The sequence below is a fragment of the Cricetulus griseus genome, chromosome 5 (assembly GCF_003668045.3).
Source record: "Cricetulus griseus strain 17A/GY chromosome 5, alternate assembly CriGri-PICRH-1.0, whole genome shotgun sequence".
NCBI classification, from domain to species: Eukaryota; Metazoa; Chordata; class Mammalia; order Rodentia; family Cricetidae; genus Cricetulus; species Cricetulus griseus.
Window position 1 is genome coordinate 179,486,382 of NC_048598.1, and position 12,076 is coordinate 179,498,457.

Sequence of the window (12,076 nt, forward strand, 5' to 3'; positions counted from 1 at the left end):
GGCTTACCCTTCCTAAGGTGCACACACTCTTTCTACTTCCTCTTCTACAACAATCCCTAAGCCTATGATGCAGGAGTTGGGTTGTAGATGCATCAGGTGAAGCTTGGGCTTAACTACTCTGCATTTTATCTGCTGTGGTTTTCTGTAATGGCCTCCAACTTTTGCCAAGACAAGTTTTCTTGATGAGTGGAGATAACAACACATATTTGTGAGTTTGAAGACAGAGAGTTGGAGTGTAGTTAGAAACCATGCTAGTTAGTGGCAGTTAAATGTTTTCCTCCACCATCTATGATGTGAGAAACCCTGGGTAGTTGACTAGGTTTCCAGTACCAGGCAGGATTTCCTTCTGTTGATAAGGCTTTAAACGAAAGGGTGAATTCATAGCATCTCCTAATATAAGTATTGCTAACTTGGTTTCCAATATCTTTTACAGAGACCTGTGAATGCATCTTTCAACAATGAGATTGAAAGAATTTGAGAGAGCCTGGCTTCCAGGGACTCAAGTGTTTCCCCTATTCATTAACCAGAACTACAATTTATGCAGCTGTGGAGGTGAAACTCATAGGCCCTCCCTGTATGAAGCTCCCTTGTATTAATTTTCAACATCATTAGTCAATTTAAACTAACTTAATTATTATTATCAATTAGACAGTGTGTGTTAAGATGAAATTATCTTAACAATAATGCACAGGTAAAAATGTCCAGTAAAATGGGATGTTCCCACATGAGAACACACTATATTACAGGCAGTGGGGATCTCCCCAGACCCATTCACACCATGCCAAGTACCAGAGAAAGATAGCAGCAGCAAAAAAGAAACAGAACAGCAAAGGCAAAAGACTTTCTGGAGTCTCTAGACTCCAGGTTTTTCGTATCAGATATTCACTCCCCCATGTATTCACCTCTTGGTGGCCTGACTCCTGAACTTCAGTTGCCACAGTCTGCCCCTCTGACAGGGCCACCTGCAGACACAGAAGTCAAATGCTGAGCTCTGCCTTGAAGTTCAGCTTCTCAGTCACTCCCTATTTCTAGGGTCAAATAAGTAATCATGCAGCAAAGGAAAACTGAATTAGACAATAACACATGAAATACACATAGTATCTGGAAAAGACTTTTACATGTGATTAGCTGAACACTGGAATTCAAGCATGTCACATGACCTACATACAGAAATGGAGTTTCCAACCTCAGGAAGCAGCTTTACACAAAGCTATATCTATGTAAGGAGTTTTATGTTCATCAGGGATGAGATCAACACAATAGTGCTGACTTCATAAAAAATGAGCACTGGAAAGCAATGTCACTGCTCTTTTAATCCCAGAAGTGGAGAAGGGAGTTGAAATAAACATGAAAATGAGTCTTTATAGAAAAAGGGATAATAGGAGATGACTTGAAAATGATATGATTTAATAATATTTCCCCAACATTAACTTCATTATCAGATTCCTCCAGAACATTAACAAATAACCCATGACCTGACACCTCCGGACTCCACGACAGAGCTTGCTATCAAGCAGGAAGACATGCAAATGGGCCCTCTCTCTGATCATGAAAAGCAGCCCAGTCCTGACCTTACAGCTCAGAGAGAGGAGCTCAGCTGTGAATGTCAAGTATTCACTCAGGGAGCAGCATGGATTTGGGGCTGACCTGCATTTTACTTGTTGCTCTTTTAAAAGGTAATTTATGGAGAGCAGTAGATGCTGACTGTGTGACTGGACATTAATCTGAGAGACAATGGATATGTGTGATGATTTCGTTATCAGTAATTTTTATGTTTGCAGGTGTTCAATGTGAGGTGCAGCTGGTGGAGTCTGGGGCTGGCTTGGTGAAGCCTGGAGGGTCCCTGAAACTCTCCTGTGTAGCCTCTGGATTCACCTTCAGTGACTTCTGGATGCACTGGGTCCGCCAGGCTCCAGGGAAGGGGCTGGAGTGGTTTGGAGAAATTATGTATGATGGCAGTACCACAAGGTATGCACCATCCGTGATGGGCCGGTTCACCATCTCCAGAGACAATGCCAAGAACACTCTGTACCTGCAAATGAACAGTGTGAAGTCTGAGGACACCGCCACTTATTACTGTGCTCGTTAACAAGTAACACAGTGAGGGGATCTCAGTGTGAACCCAGACATAAACCTCACTGTGAGGCCGCCAACGTCCACCAGGGGGAGCACAGCACACACAGAACACACCATCCCAAGAGAGCATAAAGAGTTAACTGTATAAGTTCATCAGCAGCCTAGGTGCCTTTCATCCTACAGTTCCCAGAAAGTCTCTCTAAATATTTGTGCTATGGGTCACTGTTGTCTTCAACACATCTCCTGTGTTTCTGCTGTTATTTAAGAGTAGGAGGCAGAGTCTCAGATGAACAAAATGCAAAGTGACAGCTCTGAGGGTAAAAACATCTCCATTATATCACTGAAATCACAGCAGGAAGTTCATGGGTGTTCTGGTGTCTTTTTTCTCATATTCAAGTAGATCCTTGTACAGATTTCTTTATTAGAGTAGAACTTATATTTAAAGGCAAATCAAGAGATAGTTGGGGCCCATATATAGGAGCATAAACCCTACCGAGGCTCAAACCTCCCCTCCTCTCCCTGACAATGGTGCACATCAGGTTCATACATGGGTTTTCTATCAGCTGGTCCTTCAGTAAAGTCAGTTCAGAGTCTGTGTGGAGATGGCATTTCAAGGGTGGTTTATTGTCTTCTAAAGGATGTAAATATGGGATTCCACAACCAGGACTGTATTGAACATGTGTATCTGATCACATGGAAATGGTCCTGAGAAGTGAGATCTGCTGACCTAGAAAATCTCTCTGAAAGGAATGCGGGATTGGCAGTTAGTAATCTACAGTCAACATGGACCTTGGAAGAGAAACTGGCAGTCCTGTCAGGGAGAGCCGGAAATGACAGTTTCAATTAACTGAAGCCAGGAATCCTGTACAGACCTCGTCCTGTCCATGAAAAGTGATTTTTACCACAGATGTGATGTTACAAATGTGTACTAAAAAGTTCCACAAGAATCTACTAATTTGAAAACTGGAAGGTGCTGTATTGTGATGAGGTCATATCTCAGGGACAGGAAAGGCTCTGCAGTTGGCAGCAGAGCTCAGTTCACTACCCCAAAGTTCTGTTTCCTACTTGCTGTGTTTAAGAAGAGCAACATTAAATCCACAACATGACGACCTTCAAAGAGAGAGAGCCTTTGGCATGCTCATTCCTAAGTGGGATGTCTTTGTCTCAACCCTCCCCTCAGTGCTCAGGAACCTATGAAGAAGAGTGGCTGGAATGATTGCAAGAACCACAATGTCTGACAGCATCAAGGAAACTGTTTTTAGGGACACTACAGCAGACACACATATGAACTCGGGCACTGTGAACAAGACATGGAGAAGCTGAAGCCTGAGGTGATTTCTTGCTTGGACAAATAAAGCTTTTCTGAAGATGAGAGGATGGAGCATGTCACTAGCTAACCACAGGTCTGGAAGTCTGTACAAACAAACAGGAAGTGAGGGGGCTGGGCAGAGTGGATATAAGTGGAAAGAAACAGGAACGTGGTCTTGTTTTACCTGGGATGCTAAAAAGGTCAAAGGTGGCTTTGCCTTGCTCCTTCTCTCTAATCTCTCAGCATTTTATCCTCTACATTTGACTCCAGGTTTTAAACATTTATAACAATTAAGACCTCCATTTACTCAAGTCAGACAAAATCCAACCATGGAGTAGTGGCAGTGGGCACTAAGTCCCAAACTTAGCAATGAAGCCATTCACAGTTGACAACTGCTGGGAGGAAGTCAGTTTTCCACAGCAGAGAGACACAGGTTACATCAACCTCACTTCAGAAGAGATTTTTGACAACAAAACAGCGACTTTACGGAATATTTTTGTATTTGTAATTTTTGTTTCTGTTTTTCATTTCAAGTGACTGAAAAAAAGATAAAAGAAGGTAGGTAGGGAGGTATTGTAAAATCTATAGGACATTAAGGATGGTGAAAAAATTTTAGAGAATTAATTTAAAAATGATAAAAGCATGTGTCAATCACCCAGGCAGTGGATGCAGTAATTATATTAGATTCTTGTGTCCTATTCATGTACAATCATGAGTAGATTAGACATCAACAAGTAATTTGAACACTATCACCAGTACTTGAAATTTGGTTTCCAAAAGTCATAGGCTGTCAAATCACTAATTTCTATATCAATAACATTGCCTTATATGAAATTTATGAGCTGGTGTGGAAACAGAAGCTTGGGCAATTAACTTACTATCTCATATCATTCTTTCTGTTTCAAATACTGAGTATACACCATGAAACAGTTTTGTAATGTGAATTCCCAGTGTGTTTTCTGACTTTCTTCTCTTCCTCTGTCACCTCCCCTTCTCACCTCAGCCTCTGGGAATCAGAACATTGCTGTCTATGCCAAGATTTCCACCTTTTCATTCTCCATGTGTCTCAGGTCAGGCAGCGTTTGTCTTCCTGTTCCTGGACTATCTCACTTGCTGTAACTCACTCAGGTCCATTCAGTTTCACACACAGGACAGAGTTTTCCTCATCTCAAGACCATATCACAGTATTCTCACAGATTCTCTTTGCAATCCTTTCTTTGTCAATGACTTATTCCTCAAACACTGTGAATAATTTCTTCTGAATCATTTTATTGTATCTTCAATCATTTTATGCATCGATGACATATTTTGATGATAGTGATCAGCCAATCATCCCATTAACTCCTCAATTCCCCACCCCACAAACCACTCTCAGCTTCATAGTGACGTCCTTTTCTCATCTTGACTCCTGGGAAGGATCTTGCAATAGATGCAGATGTTGGTGTAGACCTCTCATGACCACACATTCCTGTCTCTCATCTATAGCCTATTGGTTGACTGGGAGAAGTTATGGTGAAGCTGTGTTTTGTTTGGTGAAGAGTGCACACCAGTCTCACCACACTCGTCTACATACAAACCAATGAAATGCTTTATGTGTGTATCAGCCATTATTATCTCTTGTTTCTGACAAGTTATACTAAGATACCTGATGGGCATGCCCATGTTCATTTAATCTGTGAATAAATAATAATTCAAAACTGGAAATTCTTTAGACATCTATGAACATAGATAAGTATTGTTTAGATAAATGCCTATCAAGTATTTTTTTTTACTATTTAATTGATTTTTTCTCATCTTTCGACTGAGTTACATGCATATGTGTATATGGGCTCATGATCATATTCATGCTGAGTGAATATTTTCAAATTTCCAATGTGAAGTGGTCAACCCTGAAATCATGTACATAAAACACTGAAAAAACTGATCATGTTGTCCTAATTATTTTTCTCTCTTATTCTCTCTCTCTCATCTCTCTCTCTCTCTCTCTCTCTCTCTCTCTCTCTCTCTCAATCTCTCTCTCTCTCTCTCTGTGTGTGTGTGTGTGTGTGTGTGTGTGTGTGTGTGTGTGTAAATAGCTCATAAGGAGGAGGAGGCTAGGAATTGCGTAGTGAGAGTTTGGGTAGGTAGGTATGGTGTAAATCTGTATGTCTTTATTTTTCTTTCTTGATTTAATTAATATGTCTAATATTGATTTATAGGGTATAGCGATGGTGCATCCCGCCATCTTTCTTAATTAGTTTATTGATTCTAATTTCTCTTGTAACCTTCGACTTTTCTAATACATATATATCACTGTAGAAAGCAAACAAATAGACAAAAAAAGGGATTTAAAGAAGAAAACTCACAAGAAACACACCTGAAGCATGCTGGAAAAGAAAACTTTAGAAGCCAAGTTCTTTGGAGCCTCTGAGATTATCAGGTGTCCATTTTGCCTCCCATTGCCTCTGTCTAAGAACCAGAAGCATTGAAACAATAACAAGGGTTGTTCTACTCAATAGGTTGAAATTCATGACACATTCTTGTAAAATGTCTAAGGTGTGACCATCTAATATTAGAGTTGTCCAATGAATCCTGCTGATAACTCATGAGGCTTGGACAACACTCTCCAATATCCTTTGCTAAAGACTGGTTGAACTCAATGTACTTTTCCTGGATCACAAACACATTTCACACTGAGGATGGTCAGCTGTCTCATGGACCATTCAGTGTGGCTCAGGTTGAGGAACATGACAGTGGGGATTTCATTCTCAGTGGGAAGGATTCTTTCTGTGAAGAGCTTAGGGATGAGTTATGGCATGTATTTACTCACAGTGGATTAGGACTTGTCAATCAGTGTCCTGCTCCCTGAATTGGAGGCTTCTGCCTCCTTCTCAGGCTGGATCAGGTCTTGATAATAAGGGCTCACTGTCTCATGAATATGCAAATGACCTAAATTCGTGATGATAAATACTGGGATGTCCATAGACCACAGCAACAAGAGAAAAATACTAATCCACTACCAAGGGCCCCCTAGAGTGCTGAGGCCTCCTCACTGACATCCATGTTGAGGATTCTGGATCAGTCCTGTACTGGCCTCCTGTTTACATATATTATTTTCAGGTCAAGTTGTCATTTCCAAATTCCTCCCTGATCCTTCCTACCTTCTTACCACTTAACTACAAAAACTTTGTTTATATCTATAGAGATCAAGTAAGTAGACAACAAAGAATAGGATAAAACACACACACACAGAAACACACACACACACACACACACACAGAGAGAGAGAGAGAGAGAGAGAGAGAGAGAGAGAGAGAGGAGAGAGAGAGAGAGAGAGTTGTAACCGGCTGGAAAGGCAAACTTTAATTGCTTGTGTTTAAAAGAAGCTTGCATGTTCTCCTGATTTAGGTGTTTTTGAAATTTCCAGGTACAATTATTACCACCAACCGTGTGCCAATTTTGTTTAAGAGGACAAGTGTATCAGAGATTTGACCTTGGTGCTATATCCATAACGTCCCCTACCTTCCTCTTCTCCAACTAAACTAGGTCATTATCTAAAATATCAAATAAACAAACAAAAACAAAAAACTTCCTCATGAATATACAAATCACCTGAGACTGCTGGTAAATACAGGGATGTCCACACCACCACCAATATATGATCAGTGTCCTCTCCACAGTCAGTGAGCACACAGGTCCTCACCATGGGATAGAGCTGGATCATTTTATTCTTGGTGACAACATTTACAGATAAGGCTCCAAGTTCCAGACTAGAGAAAGGGCATGCACTCAGGTGACAGTGACATCCACTCTGCCCTTCTCTCCACAGGTGTCCACTCCCAGGTCCAGCTGCAGCAGTCTGGGGCTCAGCTTGGAGCCTCAGGGAAGTTGTCCTGCAGGACTTCAGGCTACACCTTCACTGACTATGCTACACACTGGGTGAAGCAGAGGCCTGGACAGGGCCTGGAGTGGATTGAATGGATTTATCCTGGAGATGGCAGTACTAGCTACAATCAGAAGTTCCAGGGCAAGGCCAAACTGACTGCAGACACATCCCCCAGCACAGCCTTCATGGAGCTCAGCAGCCTGACATCTGAGGACTCTGCTGTCTATTACTGTACAAACTCACAGTGTTGCAACCACATGCTGAGTGTGTAAAAAACGCTGGAGGAGCAGAAAGCTGCCCTGATCTGAGAGGGGAGAGAAGACCCGCCTGGAGACTTGGTCTGGAATAGTTATTCTGAATGTCTCTTTGTTACCTCCCAGTCCTGTAGGGTGTTTGTCAACATTTCCAAAGGAAATCAGAGAGTTAAAGATAGTCATTCAGGATATCCCTTGCAGTACAACAGACCCTGACCATAGCTTTACTAGTGACAACCTGCACTGACATGCTTTTTAAAAAATATTTTTAATAATTTTTTAATATTCCATTCTCAGTTCCCAGCCTTCCTATCTCTTGGCTGCCTCCACTCCCTGCTCACCTCCCACACAGTCCTTGGAGAGGGTAAGGCCTCCCCTAGGAGGTCACAATGTCTTTCACACCATCTCCTTAAGCAAAGCACAGTGCACCTCTCCACCCCACAGCCCTGTGTCTAGGCTGAGGATCTCTTCATATAGAATGGGCTCTTCTAAATACTGCATGCTTTTTAATGAAGAAAAAAGACAATGTGTGTCAAAACACACACACACACACACACACACACACACACGTGTTTTAAGATTAAGAGTCTAGAACATCTTTTAAATTAAAGATACTAGAACTCTTGGTGGAGTAGATGATAATTCACTATAACACGAATTTGGCCGGTAAAAGACAAATCAATAATATCAGAGCAGAGAGAAATCACTTTAAAAATTCACTTTGATATACTTAACCACACACCAAATCTTTCACTGAAAGTTGTTACCACAGACTAGTGTTGAGGCATTTTACCTTTCCCCATAAATCAAATTTTATATATTTGTTTACAGCTAAGTCTATTCCTGAATTGTTTTCGCAGCAAGAATCAAATTTCTTATTGTTTTGTAGTTAGAAATGTGCCTGTGTGACATACTGAGGAGTCCTCAGGGTGTGGACTCTGTAACTTTGGCAACTTTTGAGGCTCCAGCTCAGATCACATTTAGGACAGAACTGTGGGATTCCACACTGAGAATGTAAGAGATCTGTTCATGTTATCAGGGACCCTGCATGATCACTGCCCTGTTTCCTGAAGCTGGATTGTCTTTGTCTCACGTTGTACACTGACTTTGAATGACATTGAATGGACATCAGTGTATGTAAAAAGGTCTCCTCCCTCACCACTAGGTAGAATCATCTTGCCTGTGAACCTGTAACAGTGACCACACCCCTGTGGGCTTGGCTTGAGTGCAGACAGAAGCAGAAAGAACAAAGAATGAGATGTGGTCTCTCTCTAGCCCTCTGTCTCTTGGGTTGCAGATCTGCTGGGAAGGGCAGAGAAATGCCATGACAATAAAACACACATTTATCATTTTTCTTGGGTCTAGTGAAATCGTTACATCCATTTCTTCACCTATAAACACCCATATACATTTTAGTAGTTAGAGGTAACAAGGTCAAATTAGGACTTATCTTGATTCTTGGCTCTGTTATAACTATAATATGTCTGGATCCAAGTATTCTGTCCCTGTATGCTTTTTTTTGGTTTCATATCTTTGATTTGTTTTGTTTTTCTAATTGGGAGAAAACACAGAAATCTTGGCTGTACAAATGTTGAATATCAGAAATAATGAACAGAAAGATTGAACAGAAACAATACTGCTATTTATAACATGGCTAGAATCTGACTGTTTTAATTAAAACAATTATAAATAAATGAAAAAAGGAAATAACACAGTGGACAGTATACACAGAGAGAAAATAGATTAATTATATATATATATATATATATATATATATATATATATATATTTATCAGGATGACCCCACCTAACAATCTAAGCAATAGTGGAGAGGCTACCTTAAATACATTTCCCCTATAATGAGATTGATGACTATGCCATCCTAGAGCCTTCATCTCGTAGGTGATGGAAGCAGAGGCAGACACCCACTGATAAACACTGAGCTGAACTGGAATCCAGTTGCAGACAGGGAGCAGTGATGAGCAAAGGGCTCAAGATGAGGCTAGTGAAACCCACAGAAACACTTGACATAAACAAGGGGGAGCTCAGGACCCCAGACTGATAGCTGGGAAACCAGCCTAGGTCTGTTCCAGATCCCCCCAATGAGGAGGACAGTGAGGAGGCCTGAGCGGTCTATGGGGCATGTAGCAGTGGATAAGTATTAATCCCAAGTTTACAGATTGACTTTGGGAGCCCATTCCACACAGAGAAATACTCTCTCAGGGTTGACACAGGGGGAGGGCCTAGGCCCTTCTCCAAATGATAGGACAGATTTTGAAGAGGCCCATGGAAGTTCTCACCATCCCTGAGGAGCAGAAAGGGGCTGGGATAGCAGTAGGTGGGGGGCAGGAAAGGAGGGGAGGCGGTGGAAATTTGGGATTATCATGTGAAACAAGATAGTTTTTAATTTAAATAAAAATATATAAAAAGAAATAAAAGAATTGAGGAAAAGGAAAAATACAGGAGAGAAGAATTTGGTGGGCAGGTTGGCCTAGGGCTTGAAGGTAGGGTGGTGACAAGATGTGTTTCCTGTGATCCCTGTGGTTCCCATGCTCTCTATTGCAGACTCACACTTTAGGAAGTCAGACACAGTGATGGCTGTGTTGTAATAAGGAAATGGAGTGGTATCCACCCTCCTCTTTAATAAGGACAAGGCTGACTCCCCACATGCAAATTCATCTTCTAGCTCTAAGTTAAATCCCCTCCTGGGCTGTGGGAGCTCACATCTCTCTCACTGGAGGCTGACCTCTGAGAAAAGGGGGTGTAGCCTAGAAGATGAGACTGCTGGGTCTTCTGTACCTGGTGACAGCCCTTCCTGGTGAGTGTGACCATTTCATACATGTGTCCATGAGGGGATGTGACAACATGTGATTGACAGAATTGACTCTTCCTGTCTGCAGGTGTCCTGTCCCAGATCCAGCTTCAGGAGTCAGGACCTGGCCTGGTGAAGCCCTCACAGTCGCTGTCCCTCACTTGCTCTGTCACTGGTGAATCCATCACCACCAGTTATTACTACTGGACCTGGATCAGGCAGTTCCCAGGGAAGAAGCTGGAGTGGATGGGGTACATAGGTTATGGTGGTGGCACCGACTACAACCCATCCCTCAAGAGCCGCATCTCCATCACCAGAGACACAGCCAAGAACCAGTTCTTCCTGCAGCTGAACTCTGTGACCACTGAGGACACAGCCACATATTACTGTGCAAGAGACACAGTGAGGGGACTTCAGCATGAGCCCAGACAAAAACCTCCCTGCAGAGGAGCTCTGGGCCAGCAGGGGGCGCTCAGCCCTAAGGAATCCTAGGAACTGTAATTCTTTAGAACAGGGAAAGAAAAACACCTGGTTTCCTCTGCCTTTGATTCCCATTCCCCTTGCACAGAGAATACAGGGGGTGTCTTCTCTCTCTGACGCTGAATTGCCGTGTTTATGTAAAGTCAGTTAACTGCATGCAAGATCCAGGAGACCTCTCTATTTCATCTAGAGCCCATGCCTTGAAGGACACAAGATCTTGCAGAGATGAGTTCAGTTACTTCCTAGAATCTGTAACTCTCATGGGGATGCTATAGAAACAGAAATGACACAACTCAAAAGCCTTCCCTGTCACCATGTAGAGAGTTTGCCTATGGTAGAATGATTTCCTCAATTGGAAAACTAGGAGCTGGCACACTTGTCCCATGGAGAGGTGATTTCAAGGCTCTTCATGCTGAGAGTCACCTCCATTCAGTACAGGGGTAGGGGCAGGACTGGAGACTGGGAAGGATATCAGAGCAGGGCCCCAGAGTGGAGTGTTAAGATCTCTCTGTACTCACAGACAGGCTCCTTTATTAATTTGAGGATGTTCAGAAATAGTGACCTAATGTACATGAACCCTGCATGAAACACAGCCCACTCCACACAAAAGAAACACGTGCAAATTTTCAAAAGTTATTTACAGAAAAATAATAATTTATACAACTTAAATATGTTTATTTTTCGAAACTGAGTGTCACATACAAGTTGACTTCATGAATCTGCTCTAAGCTACCTCCTTGGAACCAATTCCTGCTATTTAATATCTGGATTCAATATTCAGAAAACATTGATATTCCTTCTAAAATCATCAAAACCTTATTTTATTGGCCTCTGTGGCACGAATCAGGCAGAGTGGTGTCTGTAGTCCTTAACACAATAAAATAAGACTTGGATTATATCACAAACATGTAATAAATAATAGGCAATTCCTTAATTATTTCCCAGTTTCTCAATTTTGTCTCCTTCATCTGCTCAATTCATTCATGGCTAATGCTTTCACCACAGAACTCACTGTGCAGCAGGAAATGCAGATGAAGCCTCCCTATGCTCATAAATAAATAGCATATTTTTTGACCCTGTAGCTCTGTCAAAGGAGCCCAGCCCTTTACTCCAAGTATTCCTAATGCATGTTTAACATTGAACTCATAACAATATCCCTGACTTCACTGTGAGAGCAGATTTCCTTGTTGATTTTTAGTGGGATTGTTATTTATCATAACTTTTTAAATTAAATTTTGTCCCGCACGCTCTCTGTATTCCTCGCCAGCAAGAAATACACG

The 12,076-nt window shown here is 41.9% G+C and overlaps 3 gene segments (V, D, J or C); all 3 read left to right on the forward strand.

Annotated features, from left to right (window-relative positions):
• The first annotated feature begins 1,630 nt into the window (after positions 1-1,630).
• On the forward strand, positions 1,631-2,089 carry LOC118238923. The segment is given in 2 exon segments: positions 1,631-1,676; positions 1,782-2,089. Coding segments are annotated over 2 exon segments (354 nt in total).
• A 5,058-nt stretch (positions 2,090-7,147) lies between these two features.
• Positions 7,148-7,522, forward strand: LOC113836068. The segment is given in 1 exon segment: positions 7,148-7,522. A coding segment is annotated over 1 exon segment (375 nt).
• Positions 7,523-10,279: 2,757 nt separating this feature from the next.
• On the forward strand, positions 10,280-10,733 carry LOC113836069 (the record flags this gene model as incomplete). The annotated part of the segment is given in 2 exon segments: positions 10,280-10,322; positions 10,405-10,733. Coding segments are annotated over 2 exon segments (372 nt in total), but the record flags the coding sequence as incomplete, so codon positions are not given.
• Between the last annotated feature and the right edge of the window lie 1,343 nt (positions 10,734-12,076).